Source organism: Pollachius pollachius, assembly GCF_949987615.1.
Source record: "Pollachius pollachius genome assembly, chromosome: 3".
Lineage (NCBI taxonomy): Eukaryota > Metazoa > Chordata > Actinopteri > Gadiformes > Gadidae > Pollachius > Pollachius pollachius.
Genome location: NC_136936.1, coordinates 3,887,731 through 3,910,462, shown reverse-complemented (window position 1 = coordinate 3,910,462; position 22,732 = coordinate 3,887,731). Strand labels below are relative to the sequence as shown.

Below are 22,732 nucleotides of genomic sequence, written 5' to 3'. Positions count from 1 at the left end.
GTGTGTGTGTGTGTGTGTGTGTGTGTGTGTGTGTGTGTGTGTGTGTGTGTGTGTGTGTGTGTGTGTGTGTGTGTGTGTGTGTGTGTGTGTGTGTGTGTGTGTGTGTGTGTGCGTGCGTGCGTGTGTGTGTGTGTGTGTTGCAGGATCCGCCTTACTTTAATGTGAGGCCAGGGGGGGAGTACCGCCAGGAGGCTGGGCGAGAGCTGGTGATCCCCTGTGCTGCTTCTGGAGACCCCGAGATCCCAACCATCACCTGGAGAAAGGTACACTCACCCTCTCATGGACCAGTCACCCTCTGGTCCACGGTACAGTCACCCTCTGGTCCATGGTACACTCACCCTCTCATGGACCAGTCACACTCTGGTCCACGGTACAGTCACCCGCTGGTTCATGGTCCATTCATCCTCTAGTACCTGGTACAGTCACCCTCTGGGCCATGGTACATTCACCCTCTGGGCCATGGTACATTCACCCTCTCATGGTACATTCACCCTCTGGGTTCATCGTACATTCACCCTCTGGTCCATGGTACAGTCACTCTCTGGTTTATGGTACATTCACCCTCTGGTTCATGGACCATTCACCCTCTGGTACCTGGTACATTCACCCTCTGGTTCATGGACCATTCACCCTCTGGTACCTGGTACATTCACCCTCTGGTTCATGGTACAGTCACTCTCTGGTTCATGGTACATTCACCCTCTCATGGTACATTCACCCTCTCATGGTACATTCACCCTCTCATGGTACATTCACCCTCTGGTTCATGGTACATTCTCCCTCTCATGGTACATTCACCCTCTGGTCCATGGTACATTCACCCTCTGGTACCTGGTACATTCACCCTCTGGTACAGTCACTCTCTGAAACATTCACCCCCCGGGGAGGTGACCTCTGGGGATGTGAGGGGGACCTGGAGGCAACCTTGTGTTATGATGTCCTTCTTCTGACACATCCTCCCGGCATCAGTCCTGCCCCACTATCCATACCAAGGTGTTCCCTGTAGCTGTTATATATATGAATCATTGATGGCATTATCAAAATGAATAGGATGATTTTTGTAGGTAGAGTTCGTCAAAACAGGAAGATTTGATTATTTGATTTTATTTAACACATGTTCGGACACCAGAGTAAACAGGTTGGAAAGCCTTATCGTGATATTTACATTGGCAGAATATTGTGATCGCAAAGTTACGATGAACAAAGTATATTAATCGCAATGTTATGATGACCAAAATATTACGATAGCTATGTTACGATTACCATAACATTACGTTCGACAAATCACCATGACCATTATCGGACAATTCCGTTATTACAATCATCGGATTACTACCATCGCAATTGAACATAATCCAAACAAATCGCTCTCAAACGTTTCTAAGATGGCCGACTTCTCTGGTCCCCGTTTCCCTGGCAGGTGGGGAAGCCAAGTAAGAGTAAGCACAACGTCCTGCCAAGTGGAAGCCTGCAGTTCCTGTCCCTCAGCAAGGAGGACCACGGCGAGTGGGAGTGCGTGGCCACCAACGTGGTCACCAGCATCACTGCCAGCACGCGACTTCTCGTCATCGGTAGGGAACCGGCCAATCCCGTCTCACCTGAGGTCACGTCATGACTAGGGACCGATGCAGATTTCTTTCATCAGCCTTAGCCGATGACCTATACGCTGATGCCGGTTTTCTTGAGCCGATATTTGGAGCCGATACTGCTTTTGCTCCCTCGATTAACATCATGAAAAATGACACAATGATGTTAACAAATGTTACAAGTCTCAATTTAAAAAAGGAACGTTTATTGAACTGTCTTGCGGGGAAAAAATGTGTATAAATTATCGGTCGATATATCGGTCGATCACTAGTCATGACATGCATAGCCCTGCCCATATCCCAGTCTGAAAAAACGATGTCACGGCACTATGTTATATGCCACCCCTACAGGGAAGAGGAGCTCAGGTTTGTAGAATAGGAGTTGGCTCGGGCCTCTGGCAAAATATGCCCACTGGGCGCCTCACTGGGTGTTCAAAGCAGGTCCAGTGGGGAGGTGACTTCGGGGAAGAACCAGGACAAGGTGGAGAGATTATATCTCGACACTGGCCTGGGAACGCCTCGGAATTTTCCCGTCAGATGTGGTCAATGTGGCCCGGGAAAGGGAAGTCTGGGGACCCCTGCTAGAGCTGCTGCTTGATTTAGACAACACAAAGCACAAACCAAGGTACTTTAGTTTGGCTGCTTGGCTTTGATATTTATAGTTTTCCCAATATGTGATAAATAAGACCGGGGTGAGAGCCTGCCTGTGTTATCCTTTATGGCTGCACTCTTCCAACGGTAAAGCAGGGGTGTGGTTCCCTCAGTGTTAAACATGATGGCACTTCCTCTGCGTATGAAGCACCTCAGCACATCTTAACCCAGGGGATTTGAGTGTCTGAGAGGTGGATATGAAAGCGGAGGGTGTGTTCCGACCACTCCACACACACATCCTCTGGCATCAGTGAGATTGCTGGACTTTAAAACTATTTTTTCTGATACACTTCACAAGAGGGTCTTCAATTTGAAATTGCTTGAACATTTGCGCTTCGGGACAATTTTATGATGCTCTGTTTGCTTCTAGTTCGCAAACGAGTACATCGAAAGCCTTTATCGGCGATAGGAAAGCACCGACAGGAATAAGACGTGGTTTAGCTGCATACATTAAACCTCATCTTAAACCAAAGTAGCTAATTTACATACATGGGAAACAAGGAGTAAAAATGGTGCCTGGTGCAGCCTTGATTATAATCCCTGGACAGCGGGAGCAGGTGAGGGGGCAAACTGTGCCACGGAGCTCAAGACACACGGGGGAGGGGGTCTTCACACCCCAGCTGGTCCTGAACCACCCCCCCCCCCACACCTGGCAACCACCCTCCTCCTCCCCCCGGCAACCGTCGCCGAGCTCCTAAGTGTCAGTTGGGCGGCGGCACTGCAACCAGCAGCTGTGGTTCCTCCAGGCACACCGTGGCTCAGTGGGGGGGGGGGGGTGAGGCTCTCTGCTCCTCCGATCCTCCACCTCTCCACCTTAAGGAGGGAGGTGGAGGAGCTGGCTGCGGGTCACACCGGCGCAGCTGTGCCGGGGCAGACAGGAGCGTGGTCGGGGCCGGGGCGGGCCCCACCGCGGCGATGCTGCTGTCCTTGACCTTGTCTGGTTGGCCGGCGGAGCGGAGCGGTGCTCCGGCGTTAATCACACACACACCGGGATGAATCAGCAGATCTGGAACGCCGGTCGTAATGGCCGCTTGTTCCTCTCACTCACCTTTATGGACTTGAGCTTGAGGTTGAAAACGCAGGGTTTATTTTGAGAACCGCGTTGTGGTTCTCAAAAGTCTTCTCAAGTCTTTTTCCGAGGGATTGTTTGGTTTGGTTCACGCCAGTGTGTGGACTAAAGGCGAAATATCTTTCTGTAATTTACCCGGAAATACTCGAAGCTGTTTTTGCGCGTCTATACATTATTAATAACCTGCTGTTACCATTGAGTTGGCTAGCGGACGCTTTTATCTAAAGTGACTTGTGACTGTGAATACAGATCAGTTTCATTAAGGGGCAGGGTGGGGGGGTGGGGGGCTTGTAATGGCATCCTGCTAAAGAATCCCCCAGGTACGGGGATGTGGACACCTAGGATCGAACCCAGTACCTTTCGGCTCCTAGGCAAACCCCCCCACCTAACCCCCCATAACAACTAGACTATCCCTCCCCTTTAATCATAACAATCAGTATTAGTCTCTCTTCAAGCATCAAATGTTAACACACAGGGCTTACCTTACATTCACACTACATGCGTCTGTCGACGGATGGCCGAGGGCGTGTCTGACGTATTGGGGACTAGTCTTTGTAGACGCAGCCTGCAGCCAATCAAATCGCTTCCCGCTAACAAAGCCGATGTGTGGGTATAAATACGAAAGATCAGGTGTCTAAAAACCGTCGACCAATCGATTCCACATTTCTTTAAAAAAATATAACAGCCGGATTTTTCCTGCTTCTTCCTGCTTGTTGTTGCAAAATGGATCCAGTAGCCACAGAAGTGTTCCTCCTGATGTTTGTGTTTCCCTCCCAGGCACCAGCCCCCACGCTCCGGGCAACATCCACGTCCTGCCATCCATCACCTCCGCCAACGTGTCCTGGGAGCCCGGCTACGACGGGGGCTTCGAGCAGACGTTCTCCGTGTGGTACGGCCCAGTGTGAGTAGCTAGTTCCCCCCCCCCCCCTCCCCCCCCAACGTTCTCCGTGTGGTACGGCCCAGTGTGAGTAGCTAGTTCCCCCCCCCCCCCCCCCCCCAACGTTCTCCGTGTGGTATGGTCAAGTGTGAGCACCTCTCGTTCCCCCCCCCCCCCCCCCACGTTCTCCGTGTGGTACGGCCCAGTGTGAGTAACGTCCCAGAGCAGGACGTTCTCCTTGGACTCCAGCTTGGTGTAGTTCGGGACGAGGGGGAAGGGATGCAGTGACACAGTCGTAAACACCCCCCCCCCCCCCCAAACCCGCCGCTGCCGCCACGGGGTAGAGCAGAGCTCGTTCTTCATCCGTGGCGTACATGTTTAGACGCGGCTGGGGTATTAACGTGAATATTTGCGTTTATTCGGTTAGCTGGGGTGTATTTCACGCCGGGGGAAACACGATGAAAGGGTTACCAGGCGTTTCGAGCACCCCTACGTGAGGAGGGAGAGTCACCCCAAGTCCGGTGAAGTTAGTGTTTATAAAGAGATGTGTGAGAGTTACTCTTGACACTCTGGGGCAGAGATGATTGCGTTCTCAGCAGAAACAAGCGAACTCTAAGCCGAGCTGCGCGGCGCCAGGGGTCCGCGGTTATGAATGTGTTGATCAGAGCTATCTAATTACCCAGTTAACTGTGATCATTACCTGCCAGAACACATTTTACGGCGAGCAGGGAGAACAGATACTATCTCACTGCAGTGGAGAGCAGGAGATCTGCTCTGTGCTCGAGTGCCGGCTGGCTACGTGCGGTATATATTGTTTTATAACAACTCGAACCCTTTGTCTCTTCTGGTTGTGATTGGCTTGTTATTCATTATACTCACAGGCCACAGCAGACTGTAAACCATCTCACACTCTCTTCTAGAACCTACATATATAGCTAGATAGATAGGTTTATAGATAAAGATAGGTATGCAGGCAGACAGACAGACAGACAGACAGACAGACAGACAGACAGACAGATAGATATATAAGTTATCTTTCTTTGATGAGCCCACGGACAGATGGATGATGGATACATATATCTATAAACTTATGTTCGACTAGTCTAGATGATTGGATAGATAGATGGATGGTGGATACATATATATATTAACTTATGTTTGACTAGTTTAGATGAATAGATAGCTAGTTTGACTAGTCTAGATGGATGGATAGCTAACGTGTATAGTCTAGATGGTGTTTGACTCATCTAGATAGATGGATAGTTATTTTGTCTAGTCTAGATTGTTGGAAAGCTAGTTTGTCTAGTCTAGATTGATGGATAGCTATTTTGACTAGTCTTGATGGATGGATAGCTAGTTTGACTAGTCTAGATGGATGGATAGCTAGTTTGACTAGTCTAGATGGATGATAGCTAGTTTGTCCACTCTAGATGGATGGATAGCTAGTTTGTCTAGTCTAGATAGACAGATAGCTAGTTTGTCCAGTCTAGATGGATGGATAGCTAGTTTGACTGGTCTAGTTGGATGGAAAGCTAGTTTGACTTGTCTAGATGGATGGATAGCTAGTTTGTCTAGTCTAGATGGATGGATAGCTAGTTTGAGTAGTCTAGATGGATGGATAGCTAGTTTGTCTAGTCTAGATGGATGGATAGCTAGTTTGTCTAGTCTAGATGGATGGATAGCTAGTTTGTCTAGTCTAGATGGATGGAGAGCTGGTTTGTTTCGTCTAGATGGATGGATAGCTAGTTTGTCCAGTCTAGATGGATGGAGTGCTGGTTTGTTTCGTTTAGATGGACAGTGAGATGGACGGCTCCAGCAGTATTGGCTGACCTCTCTCCCCTCTGTCTCTGCTGCTGGCTCCACAGGTCCAAGAGGATCGACTTTGGGCCCCACGACTGGCACTCCATGCCGGTGTCGGGCTCCGGGACCTGGCTGGTGGTGACAGGGTTGGAGACCAGGACTGAGTACCAGTTCAGCGTGCTGGCCCAGAACAAGCTGGGCACCGGGCCCTTCAGCGAGGTGGTGACGGTCAACACCGCAGGTGGGTTGCGGCCGGGGTCGTGACCTCAGGGTCACCGCGGGGTCAGCAGCCTCCGGTCTCTAGCCAGGGTTTATGGCGCTTTCGTTTTTAATGAGTTTCCGGTTTTAACGACTCCTGGGATTGGGACGAGCACCAGATGGTTGGATTATGGGCTATAGCGCCCTCTAGGGATTCAGTGCAACTGATAAACACGTAGAAATATTTATTCCATGTTGCTACTAAAGAAATAAAGGCGATGCTCGTCAAATACATAATAAAGGGAAGGTAATTGGCTACTACGTGTGTAATTGTCAAATGATGGACACACTACTACTACAACTACGAGTCTTACTAATGCTAGTGCTACCACTAATGCAACTACTAATAATACCACTACTAGTACTACTAGTAAAGCTAATGGTGGTCTGGATAATGAAGATGATTATGATGATAATATTTTGGCCATAAACATGATATATTATACACGTATGTATTTTTTTACACTATATTTGTTCATCACGAATACATTGCGTAACCGTGTCATTATGATTAATAAGTTACCTAACAGAAAATGTACTTTCAGTTCCAGAAATCGTGTTAGGAAAGAATCACAAGACTGTATGACGTCGTGAGCTAATGTGTTTCCTTCTGTGATGGGGACGGTGGCTCGTGATGCTTCTCTCATGTTAGTTCTCTAACTGTGATTGACAGAGAATCTGTTGCCATTGTTGATGTTTTGAGTAAGAGGCAGAAGAGGATCCTTCTTCTTCTGCTCTTCCTCCATCATGAAACTTGTTACTAGAGCGCTGTTCTGATCGGGATTCTAGATCAGAAATCGCATATTAGGAAATAAGATGTAAGACAATTCCCGATTTCTGATCTCAAAATCAAGGATACGGGATTTCAGAAAGCGCATATTCCTGAGATTCGAAATCAGAAATCGGAATCCTCGTCCATCGTATTGCCTAATTTGCGATTTCTGAACGGCACCATCCCTGTTTCACCTGGAGCTGTGCATTCCCACGAGCGGCATAAACCTCAAACGCACTGAACCAAACCCCCCCTTGTTCAGTGTGTGTTCCTAAAGTGCTGATTATGAGGCCCACGTTCACGCAACGCAAGGGGGTTACGAACCCCTCACGTCCTTGCGGACCCTCCTTGCGTCCACCGCAAGGGCCTGACGTGCGCCTCCCAAAATGTTTAACCTTCCGTCGAGGCGACGCAGAACCGTATAGGTTCACGACTGCGTCGAGGCGTCTAAGTGGTCACTGCGTTGCGGGAACGTGGGGCCGTAATCATCCCTTTACCCTCCTGTCCTCCCGTCCCATTGTCCCCCCCCAACGCAGGCTCCCCACTGAGCACCCCAGAGCCCCTGGTTCTCCTCACGCCACCACGGTGCCTCACCGCCAACCGGACCCAGCACGGGGTTCTGCTCACCTGGCTGCCGCCCGCCAACCACTCCTCCCCCGTGGACCGCTACATCGTGGAGTTCCGGCTGGGCGAGCGCTGGGAGGTGCTGGAGGACCTGATCCCCGCCACGGAGACCGAGCTCATCGCCCGCGACCTCATTCAGGTGGGCGGGGCTCCGAACACGGAGCTTTGTGTGTTTACACTCACCGGGCGTCAATGTAAACGTCTCAAAGGGGGCATGTTGCATCACCAGGTGTGGGTGGGATTAAGCCTTACAAGCCGTTTTGAAAATCTGCCCCTTGTGACACCACAAGCTGGCGTGTCCACCTAGATGTGTGCTGGATAGATCAGTCCACCAGCCTACCCGGTGGACTGCAGCAAACGTTGGTCATCCATCCGTCATACATTCTAGATGGACACGCCCACTTGTGATGTCATAAGGGGCAGATTTTCAAAACGGCTGGTAAGGCTAATCACACTCACAACTGGTGGTATAATATGGGACCTTTAAGGTGCCGCCGCAACCAACAACCGAGGATAAAACGTTTACTTAAGTGGTCCACTTAGAAACCTCTGCCTTCCACAGCCAACCACGTTGATGTTTGTGAGGTTGATGTGCAAGCGCAGTAACATATACACAATAGAACGTGTACAAATAGAGGCTAATACGCAAAACAAGTAAACCGGTTTGGTTGTCTCGTGGTTTTTCGTGATTTATTATGATTGCATAACGAAAGCCCATAGTACGCTCCGTAGCACTAAATCCATTGTACGTTCGTAGAATATATTGTAAATATTGTAGACCTAAATTGACGTACAGGCAAAGCTCTCAGCATGTTACAAACACAACGCGGAGAAACACAAGTGCCTACACCCCAGAGTTGCGGTCATACTGCGCTCATTATTTCATCCAATGCGTGTCTGTCGTTTGTTTGTTTGGTGTGTGTTGCTGTCCAGGAGTCCTGGTATGAGTTTCGGGTTATGGCGGTCATGGATGACCTCATCAGCGAGAGCTCCAACGTGGTGGGCGTGTCCAGCACTGGTCAGTATTGCCCTATCACAATGTCGTTGTGGTTAGGGGGTGGGACTCCCGGGCGAAGGGTTCTGGCTTTGAGCCCTAACGTCCTCGGCCAGTTTCCACGACAACTCTGTCCCCTGAACGTTCAATGAAAGTCACTTAGTGTATCAGCCTCTGCTAAAACGACTAAATAGTAATGTAAACATTTTACAGTAATAATGTTTGACAACGATAGACATTTACGATAACGGTACATTTTTACTAATAAAGCCTCAAAATTTTTTTAATAATCATGATAAAATAAATACAAGTTTAAGCGTTTAAGAGTCAAAACCTAGAAGGAAAAACATTCTGTATATTCCCACCACATCGTTCCTAACGTTCCCATCCCCCCCCAGACCTGTACGCCCCCGCGGAGACGGTGGACGAGGGTCTGGCTCGGCCCGTGGTCGCCGGCGTGGTCGCCACCATCTGCTTCCTGGCCGCGGCGGTGCTCTTCAGCACGCTAGCCGCGTGCTTCGTCAACAAGCAGCACCGCCGCAAGCTGAAGCGTAAACCAGGTCGGATGCACACTGGTAGATACACCGAGTATTACGCGCACGCCGCCATTTTAACACCGCTCCAGCTCTCCCCCCCACCCCCCACCCCCTGTGGACGAGATACCGAGTTTGATCTCTTGTTGTTGTGCTTCGTTTGTTTGTTTCCTGTTTCCTGTCTGTTTCCCCTCCGTAGACCCGCCTTTGTCCGTGACACACTTCAGGAAAAGCATCGAGTCACCGTAAGTAGCGACTGCCAGCGGCCGCGCACAGCTCATCCGCTAGAGGTAGCTCACATTGTGCTTGTTCAGTGTCACCGTGGAGAATGAAGGGGAGATGACGATAAATGAAGACGATTGGAGGAGAAATGGGGTTCTTTATTTCTGGACCGCCTGATTGGTTAATAGCACTCACACCTGAAGAGTTGACGTGACAGATCTGGACAGTTCCAGTCGAGTCAAGCTTTGAGGGCTTTGTAATTCAATGTTGCAACATTTCTCAGACACGCGACTCGCCTTGCTTCACATGAGAGACGATTTGAACGTCAAAAAAACTGAAAAGCAAAACTAAAAAGCGATACAAAAGCAACAGGTTTCGGTGTAGCCACCAAAGACCCACCTTGCAGTTCAGTTCACCAACAGTTTTTCTCCCTCGTCAACAAATCGCTGTGAGGGTAAAGTCTGTAAATAAAGCGAACCATTTCTACCAAGTTCAAGGAGTTGGATTCTAGATGAAGAAAAACATTGAAAATTTAACCTTAAAAGGTTATCAGTAAAAGGATGAAAGGAATGTGTACAATAGTGACCTCTGGTGGATCCCAAGAGGGGTTACAATCTGGCTGAGCCGAGTCAGCATTTCAACCACATTATCCTGAGTGCCAATGCTGCAGTCCACGTATCGATCTTTGATTCATCTGTATTCTTTACCCTTTAAAGCTGTCTGCCTTCTGCATGGTTCTTGCAGTGTTTGAAAGTGGCTATTTTTAATTTAGCACTGAAGTCGCACATTGACCGTACAATACCAGCGCTGTCCGTGTGTCTGTCTGTGTTCAAAACCAATCCTGTACTCTGTATGACTGCATTCGAATGTCAACCTCTTCCAAAGAAAACCTTTCTCTGTGTCCTACGTGTTTCCGTGTTAAAACCACCATTTCCGAAAAACCAAACCATTTAGTCGCTTCTTCTAACTAACTCTCGATTCGTTTATAAGAAAAACTGCATTTAAAAGCTGCATAGTTAATAGATTTCAGCCATTCTTTGGACCCGATTGTTATTCTAAAGACCGTTTGCTCAGTCTGCCTTGTCAAGCATTCCCACACTTGTACCGATAGACGAACAGAAAACCAAAACGGGAAGTCTTACGTACCAGGGTCGTGTTGTTTGTTTCCCCTCGCAGGCCTCCTCTCACTCCCTTGCCAGGGGTAGAACCCTGCTGGGATGAGCCTGCCAGGAGCAGTTACTTGCCCCCACCAGCCAGCCCCCTGTGAGTGCCCCCCCCCCCTAATCCCCAACTTCCCATCCCTCCCGCACCATAAAACCCAGGACGTGTGCTGCACTGCACTGGCTGCATTGGCTGCATGGTTTATGCACCGCATAGGAAAAACAATGGAGTTGCAACAATGAGTGTTTGCTTTAGTGCACCACTGGCCTATTTGCATGCCCTGTACGATGGCTTGAATAGGCGTCGGCTAAGCTGCATGTACAGTAGTGGGTAAAGGCGCTCTGTGTAAAGGTCTGAGCTCTCTTATTCCATTCGGCGGCAGATTAAGATAATAAGTAAGGAGATTTGGCTGCTCCTGGTTTGTGGGAGTGATGATTGCACAGAGGCCTGGTTAGCGGTCCTGTCATGGCTCTTCGCTCACATCAGCGTTTTGTGCAGCATATGCAAATAGGCCTTGGTGAAAAAAGAAAAAAAGAAAAGCAAGTGGTGATGGGGAATCGGAGATCTGTGAGGCGGTTGTCATGGTTGCATAGACGGTTCTCCCCCTCTCATCCCATCCCCTTTTCGGCTTGGCTCATTAGCTGCAGTGTTCGCGCTGGATGCTGATGCCGCCGCGAGTCATCCTCATTGTGCCGTTCATCGTGGCTGACTGGGTGTGCTGTCATCATGGCTTTGGTGTTTGGCCTCATCTGTACCAGCTTCCGGAACGTCGCTCCTCACCGTTTTACTTTGCTTGTGTCGGCCGTTTTTTACGCCCCGGTGTCCGTCCGTGTCGGTGTCACTCGACCACGTTGACGTGTGGCTAGGCGCTTTGACGTGTCAACGCCGCGGTGGCGTGTGTTTCCCGTGTGTTCCCCCCCCCCCTCTCTCCAGGCTCTCCTCAGGAAAGATCAGTCCCGAGAGCTCCCCCCCGTCCCGCCCGCGTTCCCTCTCATCGGACAGCTCCCACGGGCCGGGCCTCTACGTGCGCAAGCTGCCCAGCCCGCTGCGCGAGAAGGACAAGGAGCTGTCCTTCTACAAGAAGACCAAGCGCGCCATCGCCAGCAAGAAGTACAGCGTGTCCAAGCACGAGGCGGAGGTGACCACCCCCATCGAGCTCATCAGCCGCGGGCCCGACGGCCGCTTCATCATGGACGCCAGCCCGCCGGCGCGCCGCATCCAGGGCTTCCCCTTCGCCGAGGAGTCCGACATGTACCCCGAGTTCCGGCAGTCGGACGAGGAGAACGACTTCGACCCGGGGCCCCTGCCGCCCATCATGCCCACGCTGCGGCCCCAGCTGTCCCCCACCTCCTCCAGCCTGGAGTCCACGCAGCCCCCCAACTATAGCCCCCGCCTGCACCGCGCCATGGAGGGTATGGGCTTCGCGGAGGGCGGCACGCTGCACGCCTCGGGGCAGGCGCCGGCCTCCCGCTACCGGGGCTTCCCGCAGGGCCCGTTCTACGGGTACCTCGGCAGCCGCGGCGAATCAGGGATCCCGCCGCCGTTCTACATGCCCGACATCAGCCCCCGCAGCTCGGCGCTGTCCTCCCCGCCGGGCACCGCCGACGGGGGGCCGTTCGGCTACCCCTCCATCCCGGAGGAGAGCGGGGACATGGAGCACCATCAGTACACCGCCTCCGGCCACTCGCTCTCCCTCACGCACAGCCCCGTGCCCCGCTCGCCCGAGAGCTGGCAGCCTCATGAGTTCCCCTTCCTGGGTCTAGAGGGTCCTCGCTTCATCTACCCGCCGCACCATCCCCTGCATCACCCCCAGGACCTCCCAGACCCGCCCCCCTACCTGCCTCACTCGCTGCCCCCCAGCCGCCTGCACCTCCCGCCCATGTCCGACCCCTCCAGCCCCGGACTCCTGCAGCTGGAGGTGCCCTCGGCCCCCCAGGGGCGAGAGCGGCCCCCGGGGCCCCCGGTGAGGCGCTTAGCTATGCAACAGGCCCAGAGTCTGGGCCAGCTCAGACACACGTCCCACGGTGTGGGCGTACCAGTGTTGCCTTACCCCGACCCGGTGGCGCGCGCTGGGAGCCCCAGCACGGCTCCCAGCAGCAGCCCACAGTCGTGGCTCAGCCCCAGGGCCGGGCGGCGGGCCGACCCCAGCCTGCCGCCGCTGGTGCTCCAGCCGTCCCGCCTCTCGCCGCTGTCCCAGAGCCCGCTGAGCACCCAGCCGGGCTCCCCCGACATCCTGGTGCGGCCGCCGCCCCGGCCGAGCATCCTGCGCACCTCGCGCTCGCTGGAGATGCCCGAGATCACCCTGCGGCCCTCGGCCTCCGTCAGCTTCTCCCGGAGGTCCTCGCCCGCCACCTCCCCCACGCAGGGCGCACGTCCGCCCGCCACGGGCTACCGCGGCACCCACATGTCGTACGCCTCCACCGCCGCCAGCTACCCCTCGCAGTCCCCCTCCCCGCCTGCCGAGGGCAGGGACGTGTTCGGGCAGAGGCCGTCCCAGAGGAGGTCGGAGGAGGAGATGCTGCCCTCCGAGCCCTCACAGCTCCAGTTATCCGCCTCAGGGTAGGTGATACGCTCCCCCCCCCCAGAGAGGAGGCCCGTCGAGGGCGCGTCACGCTAGGACGTCCCGGTTCAGCCGCCACGTCTCTCTCCCCCCTCCCCCCCCCCCCCCCCCCCTTTTTGATTTAACACAGAGCTACTCAATTAGGGTGATATTTTCCTTCCTTTGCAGTCTAAGGAACGCTAAACGATGATGCATATTTGATGTGAATATGCTGAAAGCATGTAATTGAGTTACGCACACATTTTGGAAATCGAGTCTAAAAGGTCGATTTTTGAATGGGCAATAAGCAAATAACTGCATTACATTATATAAGCTCTAAATTTTTGATTCATTAATTTGTCGAAATTCAGCAATTCACTCCCAAACGCAATTTCCAAATTAGGTATTCGGCTCTATGTCCTTCCCTACAATTCCCCTGATGCCATTTCTACATTTGAGTGAACTAGTCCCAACACATTACAGGATCAAAAGTCCTCCCTCTCAAAGCTTTACGCATATTTCTTGTGATTGCATTCGATTCTACCTGAGGCGCATATACAATTTGCACCCCACAATGCCTACTGTATACTTTTATTTCAACGCATCCTTCTGTTGCCCCTTTTACATCCACCCGGCCCCCACCCACAACCCCAATCCCCCCCCATTCCTTCTTTGAAAGAAGCAGCCTAAACCCTGGGTGGGAGGTTGGGCAGGGCTGGGGCGGGTCAGGGAAGGACAGGGCGTGGCCGGGCGGAGGACACCTCCAACGCCCCAGGCCTTAGACCCCCTGATCTCCTGTAAGGTGTGCTGCTGCTTCCTTCATCCAGGGTAAGGGACTTACCTCATTTGTTTTTGATTGATCTCAGCTATCTGGGCAGCGTTGTTGTGACCAGGCCCTCTACGCCGCAATAGGTAAGGGTTGGACCCATGTCTGAGAGGGAAAGGGCTCGGAAGGGGGCTGGCTCCAGTCTCTCTCTCTCTCTCTCTCTCTCTCTCTCTCTCTCTCTCTCTCTCTCTCTCTCTCCTTTAAAGGGGAACCACTTTGGGCTGAAGGCCTCTGCAGGCGGATGATTCAAGTGCCTAGTGTTTTAGCGTTTAACGGTAATGAGATCGTAATGAGACACGCTGCCCCCCCCCACCCCTACCTTCCAAAGGGGGGCCAAACCACGCCCCCCTGTGGTTGGGGAGGGGAGGGGGCCGCATTACTCTGAAGGATCTTTCGCACATTGCGGTTCATAGGAGGAGTGTTTGATTTTTGTTTTTGTTTCGTCGATTAAGGAGGAGTATTTCATTATTTTTTTTTTTACCGAGGAACACACACCTGTTTCCCTCGATTACGAAAAAATGAACCCAAACTTGAATCAATAGAGGACCCGTTGACGACCGATAGACTGGAGTGTTCCCCTTTAAAGTTGTGTTCCATGTGCAAAATGCCATGCATGCGTTCTTTAAATATATATATATATATATATCTCTTCTCTCTACAACCAGAACCAAATAACAGTAGTCCTCAGAATTAATTCTCCGTCACATGTTGTCGTCTTCCAAGTGCTTTTCGTTTTTTTTCTGTCATGTGACTGTTTTTTGAAAAAGGCCATTTCCTTCTTCCTGTCATGTGACTGTTCTCTAACAGCCATACCCCTCCTCGTGCCATCTCTTCCCGTCGGCATGGTGAAGCCTCTGTACGCAGTGTTCATGTCTTTGGAAGTGTGCTGTACAGTGTCCATGTCTGTTGAGAAACCAAGAGAAAACGTGTAGTGTTTGGACAACGCCGTGGCCACTGCACACAGCGTTGTCTGTGATGACGGAGATCCCCGCTCTCTCCTTTGGCTAGGACTGTTTTTCTCAATTCTTAAGATTTTGTCTCTCTTTTCTCTCTCCCCCACTCTCTCTCTCTCCCCGTCTCTCCCTCTCTCTGCTAATGGTTGTGATATGGTTCTCTCCACAGTGACACAGAACGGACTGCGTCTCTTAAGCTTTCTGTGCCTTTTGAAATGTTTCCCACCCTAGGAAATAGGATGAAACTTGACTTAAGGAAAGGTTAAGTCACGTTTTGAGGCTCTTCTGCTCGGTGTGTTTGAAAGGCACACTGGTCAATCTTAGAGCTTCTAAGACCTGAATCTTGAATATGTTGACTTTTTTGATTTATTACATGTTCTTTAAGAGACGGACGGCAAAAACACAAGTATTCGGTATGAGGTAAAAGTATTTCTTAAAACCGACCGTCCATTTAGATTACAAAGTTGCAACTGTCATGTAGTTCATCTAGATCTAATTTTTTTTCCTGATTAAACATTACTCATCTTTTAATCAATGTAAAGGAAATTATGTAACACCCATACAATGGAAATAGTAACAAAACATACTTCACATTTAATACGAGTGCAGCTACTGCGACTGGTGAGCTAAACATGGAGCTGTGTGTAAATGTCTCATTGACTCGGATTGTTTTCATTCTATGGGTTTTATACAGATGGAGACATCCCATAATTAAAGGCCCAATCTAGCATTTGATTTGGATGATAACCTGCATATTATTATATGCTCTTGCTATACAAACGATCAAGTTAGAAATCAAATGCAACAGCATTTAATTGCAATCGCAACGACAATTAATCATGATATTTATTCCACTATATTTTATCTTTTTAGGAAACCCTTCCTCAATTCTCAATTTCATCAAAATTCTGGATTGGGACTTAATTATATTAGTTTTTCAAGAAAGTGACTGTCTATATTTCTACACCCTGCCTTCTTTCTTTCTGTCTAAACGTTCTATTGCCTACTAATACAGGTAGAAATGGAATAAACGTCTGTAGTGACGGCGCTTATTACAAGTCATAACAACAGCCTGCCTTAACCCGCCGCACCTTGTCGGCCATGTTGGAATACACTCAGCGTCCGTCTGTCCCGGCAGTCGGAGAGGGTAGCGGTTAGCCTAGCCGTTGGGTTTTAACACCAGTGCGCGGTCGGTGTGTCCCTGTCTCTCCCTCTCCCCAGGGAACCTCTAGGGGCGTCTGGGGATTCTGCCGGGTCTGAGAATTTACAAGAGCTTCTGCACCAGTGTATCACTAAAGCCAAGGGAGAGGCGGCCAACAACAATAACAACACCACTTCTCGAAGGAGAACAGGTCAGCAGCGTCCGTGAGGTCCAATCAGAGCTGTGCAGCAGGGGCGTGGCAAAGGGCGGGGCCTGGGATGGCAACGGCCCCCTCAATGTGTTTACCGTGTCGCCCCTGCTAATTCTGCCATGTAAAGGAAAATAAATATTTACATTGAAGTATAAGGGCTCTACTCTGCTGTGAAGAGAGGCTGACGGGTGTGGTCTGGTAGCCCCCCCGTTTGAGTCTGTACCTAGTCGCTAAAAATAGGCGAGTTTCTTAAATCGACTAATCACGTCACAGTGTGAAAGCTAACCTTGGACTCGGTTCGGGATTTCGGGATCCGGTTACTTAAAGTTTTGACTACCGAGAACAGATATCTTTTCATCTTGCAACCCACTCCTCTGTCTGAGAGACGACCTTATGCCTCTCCTGGTCCGTCCCGAGTGAGTGAGGCTGCTAGGCAGGACCCTGTCCCACACGTTTGCCTTTCTTTGGGTCTTTCGGGTCTTGCCTCTTTATAACCGCTGTGGTTGTTTCGCAGGTGTGTCCCCTTCTCAGACCCTGCAGAACTCTCAGACGCCACTAGAGGGCGACACCGATCCCCCTGTCCACAAAAAGGAAAAAAAGCATCACAGGAGAAGCCCCTATCTCTACCTGACCTCCCTGCTGCGGGGCGGGCGCTCTGACGAGGACCAGACGGGCATTCTGGCCGGCACAGACTGCGAGGGTCAGAATTATGGAACTCTACCCTGAACCTACAGTTAAAAAAATAATAAAACAAGGCCTGACCCATTGGATCTCGCTCTCTCGGTCTCTCCCTCTCTCTTGTTCTCTCTCTCTCTCTCTCTCTCTTTCTCTCTCGTTCTCTCGTTCTCTCTCTCGCTCTCTCTCTCTTGTTCTCTTTCTCTCTCTCTCTCTCTCTCTCTCTCTTCCTCAAGCTACTCTGCTACGAAAAAAAAAGCGTGTACAGCAGTGACAACAACACCAAGCTGAATCCTCAAGGATTAAAAAACCTGTCACTGGGATTTTTTGTAGTTCATGACAAAAAAAGGAAAAAAGGAACAAAAAAAAACACGATTGCATTTCTTTGTTTTCCCCCTGACTACAAGAGGGGGCTTCACCTGGAGAATAAAAATATGCTCTGAAATATATAATGTACATAAAATAGTAAGTCAAGGGGTGGGGGTTCGGGGGGGAATCAAGTCCCCTCTTACAGTAATAAACTACGTGTTGGTTGAATAGGTCACAACAACAAACAAACAATCCACTCACTAGCCATCAACGGGGGGTCCATATCTTTAGGTGTTGCAGTGATACAGCGAACTGTTAAAACCTGGTGCGTTCTCCTTCAAGGGGGCTTCCGTCTTACCTTTCCTACAATACAAATAGTGTCAGCATCTAACACAGGGTCCTTACCACAAAATATACCTCAAAGTAAGATACAGCGTTTCTATAACTCTTGCGGTATACTGTACGTACCCGACCTTTTTACACATTTAACAAGCGGTGCAAAACGGTTTTCCTTCAAACTCCACACTCCAGACACACATTTTTGAAGCTTTGCTGAACTTTAACTTGCATATATATAAATATATATACTTTTTTTTTTTTTTTTGCTGATGAATTATCTAATGCCAAGCATGGAAACTCATAATCTTTAAACCATTAGCGGACATTGTCTCAAAGTGCTTGATGGTTGGGTTGTGTTTGAGCTCGTCACCGTGACAACGCTGTCACGCCCGGGACGACGCCTAGTCTTTGATCTCGTCTAAGTAACTTGGGGACTCGCGTAAAAGAGGATGGGCTTCTAGGGTTAGAACAGGGTGACGAATCGTGTTGTATGTGTACTATGTGTTAAACTAATACGGACTCATTTGTGAAAGTGGCACATAGATCTATGTGCCTTTTTTTGCCTTTTTCTCTTTGTTATTTTAACATAAGAATCAACTGCCTTTTCCTTTGCCTTTGTCATATTCGTCTCTTCTAGGAGTGAGGTGCTCCACAATTATTTGTGTAATGGTTTATTTCTCTGCCAAGGACATAGTAGAAAAAAAGGATGCTGCAGAAAATGCACTATTCTCGGTTTGTTTTTTAGATTTAGTTTTCTATTTTAACGGGATACCTGCTTTGACTGTGTATATTCTAATACTACAAACAAAACTATAACTGAAAAAAGTTCTGGGGTTACAAAATACACTTGGGCTCAGAAACTGTAAACTAATCCATTGTACCGGAAACAGCAGAATGGTACAGAAGCACTGTACATATGTTGTCACGCAGAAGGAAACGATTCATTTAGGATGTTAATTCATAATTCAAAGCAATCTTTACAAAATACTGGACTTGGCTACTTGCTTCACGAAGTGGGGGGAAAAAAACGGAACTGTTGCACGGGCAAAGAGCTGTACATGGAAGTGACCGGGGAAGCATTCAGAAGGCGGCCATTTTGACTGTTTCTCTCCTTAACAACTGTATATTACTTGCTAGCTACTTCTCTATGTTTGTTGATTTTTTTCAAACACTAACCGATAATGAATGTATGTTCTGATGTACAGGAAGTGAATGTCCAGACGACACAGTACATTGAATGACCTGACAACGCATCATTTAGGCGGCGGTTAAGAAAAACCGTAATTCATGAGTTGGCACAGTTGACATGAGGCAGTCCAAAAATGTCCAGTCCCTCTCTCCATTTTCCTCGAAACGCGCCTTAAAAACAGGATCGTTATTAGTCGTTATGTCCGTTGATCTGGTTCCTTTACGTCCTAATGGCTAAGGTAACTACTTGCTTTAAGTACATACTTTACAGTGATCTCAAAAAACCCTAGGTCGACCTTTTAGAAGACATATAGGATAGATAAGCATCCAATACTAACTAATCAGATGTTTTCTAACAAATATACGCATGAACAAATCAAACCTATGGGTTACGTTGATTGATATATCACACTCTTTTGACAGGGGTCAAAAGAGAGACGGGCGAGAAGTCTATGATTCAAAGAGCATATTCTACTTTAGGTATTGGTTTCATGTAAGATACGGGGATACAAAAAAAATCTATATTTGTTATGTACTGTACATGGTGTGTATTGTATTTGTAAAGATGAATCAAACCATGTTTTACAGGAAGATGGTTTATGTAAAAGAGGGTGTGTGCGAGAAAAAGTCGCAGTATTTCCAAGAGAGAAGGCAAGAAATTAGATTATATCGAAGAGAAAACCAATATTTGCTTACCGTACGGCTTTAAGTGACCAATGTTTCTAAAACATTTTGAGGTGCCTCGTTTGTCTAACTTCAGCAGACGTCATCGTTTTACCCCAGAAGATGGATGCTACATCTAAATGTCAGTACCAGTACAATGTATTATCGCCCGAGCCTGCCGGCTGCACAAAAAGGTTTTAGTGTCCATTGGTGTACAGTAGGCGAGTCCTCAACGCTTTAGAAGCAGAAGTACTAGAAAAACAGAGACAGAAACTCCCCTGCCCCCCTCCCTGTGATGAGCACACGTGTAGAACCATCCCAGAATCACTTGCCTTCAGACGTACCCCCACCCCGGCCCAAGACATAGTCATAGTCATGTACAATACCTACTGTGCAACAGATTGTGTTTACATTAGCGTGATGAGCACGGGGAGGATGAAGAAAATAATTAAAGTGTGTTAGAGAGCCTAGTTGCTTTGAACATTACAATTTGGTGCTATGTTTAAACTTTGTGGTGCTGTAGACTAGAGGTCCAGAGGAGACCTTTTCTTTTTCTTTGATTTGTGTCCACAAGGAACGATCCAGCCCTCTGTGTCGATCTAACGAAACCTTAGACTCTTAGACACTAGGTTTACTTTTAACATGACAGTTACATGTTGTGATGAGTGATTAGAGACTATTCCGAACATGGAACATATAACTATAACCTTGAATAATGGAGACTTAAGATTACTACTTTCCAGTGAACTCAACACTTCTTTCTATAGTGTTTGCGATGTGTGTCTGTGCTTCCAGGGAGCCCTCTCCAAGTGGATATATCGATGATTTAATCTGTGTTGATATTGAAAATATTAACCTTAGCATGAGAGGGAAAAACAATATGGAGTGTCACCATTAAAAAAAAGAACAACTTTGATTTGGATGTTAGCATTAGCGTATCTAACGAGAAACATTAGTGGCAATCTCTGAGTGCACATTCGTCCGTTTGTGAAGAAGAGCTTCTTGATACATATATCAAATACAGGTCTACACAGTTACACAAAGTTCAGTTGACAGCACTGTTTTCAAGCACAGCACTGCAGGGGAATCACCTCAACCACACCCTCTATCTCCTCAACCTTTTACAGTCAGGATCATACTGTACCCAGTACACCACCCTTTGTATTTCATAACTGGTTGTTTTTGCGAAGGTATCTGGAGTCGGGGGGGGGGGGGGGGGGAGAAGCTACGACTCATGCATCCGACTCGATGTAGGTTATTTTGGTTTCATTTTTTGATTAATGTATGTAGTCTTCCGCAGGCTCTTTTGCTTACTTGACGAAAACGTTGTGTGCAGTGTTCACGAGGGCTGCTTTCGGGAGGAACTGTTGGATCCAGTTTTTGTTTTCCGCGTAGAGCTTTTTTAGTGCACCGGTAGGTGCAGCTAGGATAATACTTGGAGCCGATTTCATTTTATTGTATTAAACTTGCATGTGGAGAAAAATACAAACACCTATTTAGCAATCATTCATGGACATCCAAACGGGCTGTTGTTGGACATGAAATAGAATATTTAGTATTTTCTATATTCTCTGTTTTTTCATGTGTACCAGCACTGGGAAACTAGAATGTATTATTACTGTAGGCTATAATAGGCACTACATTGTTGACTGTTTTAACTAATGCTTATACCCAAGCAAACCAAGTAGTGCATAAAAAGAAGGAAAACTAACTACACGTCATGTAATTTTCCACCCATTGAACTCTGTGCTGTAAATTCCATGTTTACATTATGTATTCCATGTCGTTTCGTGCACCAATTGTTACATTTTATCATTTGGGTTCCGATATGTTTCGACATTGTTCATATGTAAATATTTCAAAGCTAGAACATATAATACTTTTTACATGTGTCAGTTTTAGAACGATAACCTGGTGTGTGTGTGTGTGTGTGTGTGTGTGTGTGTGTGTGTGTGTGTGTGTGTGTGTGTGTGTGTGTGTGTGTGCGTGTTTTAATTTTGGTTTGGTTTCACTTTATGGATTGTGTATGTCATTACATCAGGTATTTCGCTTCACTTAACTTTTACGTGAGCAATTAACTCATACTGTATGGTGCTGTACCAAAGCCTTATGTAAAATACTTGTATTAGGTTGTTTTTTTGTCCAGGGGATATTTTTTATTGTTTTTTTTTGTTGTCAAAGTTCTTGTGTTACTCACTCTTCATGTTCAACTGCCATCAAACTTTGTTCTTCGGAAAACATACAATTCAAACTATTACACAGTTTAGGCTATTGCCACCTGTGACTTGACATGTTCCGGTCGCAGTCATAGCCGTATATATAAATATACATTGAAAGAAATGCATAGGCTTATGTATGATGGCAAAACACGACAGACATGGACCTAGCACAGGGTCCATGATCTATCTATGGCATGTCTGAGAGAATATAAAAGCAGTGCTGTATTCATATCACCATTTCATTTCATTTGCTTAGTCCCATACAAAATTTTCCTCTCAAATTTTTGTATTTTGATATAATAAAAAAACGAAAAGTGATTGTAATTGTGTTATTGTCTTACAAAAGCACCTTTCACTGCCATCGTTGGGGTTGTAGTTCAGCCGACAGACGCAAGGTGTAAGTGTTGAGCCACGATGTGAGACGAGGAGATGAAAGACATTAATTATCAGGTCAAAGAAAAAAATAAGACTGAAGACTTAAGATCAAGGAAATAGGAACGTACCGTCTGCTGGAAATGAAAAGATTTTGGCTCAAAATCTTTGCTATTTTCCATTTCCTTCTTCATCCTAATCGTAATAACCAACTCAGTCAATTCACAACAAGTTAGGATATTATATTAAAGACCCATTTCTCAATACAGCTTTGTATATAAGCTGTATTCAAAGTGATTGATACAAATTCTATTGCCATACATCAATTTAAGATATTTGTGATTATATTTGAATTTAACTATATAAAGGCCAACATTGGCAATGACCTGTGGCTTATAGCACCCCTATAAATAAGCACCCACGTGTAATTGAAAGGACGCAGCGGCGCAGGTGTCCATCATCAAGACACCTGCTCAACAGATTAGCCAAAATAAGCATTTACTGTTCATTTTAGTTATTTCGTTCTTGTAACACAATTCGTCCTCCCCCCAAACACTAGTATCTCCCCACGTCTGGCCGCCTTCTTCTCTTCTCCCGTCTCTCGGTCACTCACGGCGCGCGAACCTTCCTCCACTCGTCCGCGGCCGGGCGCGGGCACGCAACCAGCTGTGCGCGCACCCCGTGACGAATGCAGGATTTTCTCCAGAGCCGAAGAGGCGTCGGGAGCCGTCGGGTAACACAGCAGAAGCG

At 48.2% G+C, this 22,732-nt stretch overlaps 1 protein-coding gene across 1 annotated transcript in view; it reads left to right on the top strand.

The window, feature by feature from the left end:
• The window catches only part of igsf9ba (immunoglobulin superfamily, member 9Ba), a gene marked incomplete at both ends in the record, with an annotated part of 54,215 nt that extends 40,217 nt beyond the window's left edge, over positions 1–13,998 (top strand). The window contains 11 exons of the mRNA XM_079733693.1: positions 144–263; positions 1,421–1,571; positions 4,084–4,207; positions 6,049–6,224; positions 7,550–7,776; positions 8,571–8,655; positions 9,030–9,206; positions 9,364–9,409; positions 10,563–10,649; positions 11,481–13,106; positions 13,953–13,998. Coding sequence (XP_079589819.1) covers positions 144–263; positions 1,421–1,571; positions 4,084–4,207; positions 6,049–6,224; positions 7,550–7,776; positions 8,571–8,655; positions 9,030–9,206; positions 9,364–9,409; positions 10,563–10,649; positions 11,481–13,106; positions 13,953–13,998 — 2,865 coding nt within the window. The remainder of the gene's footprint in view (positions 1–143; positions 264–1,420; positions 1,572–4,083; positions 4,208–6,048; positions 6,225–7,549; positions 7,777–8,570; positions 8,656–9,029; positions 9,207–9,363; positions 9,410–10,562; positions 10,650–11,480; positions 13,107–13,952) is intronic.
• Between the last annotated feature and the right edge of the window lie 8,734 nt (positions 13,999–22,732).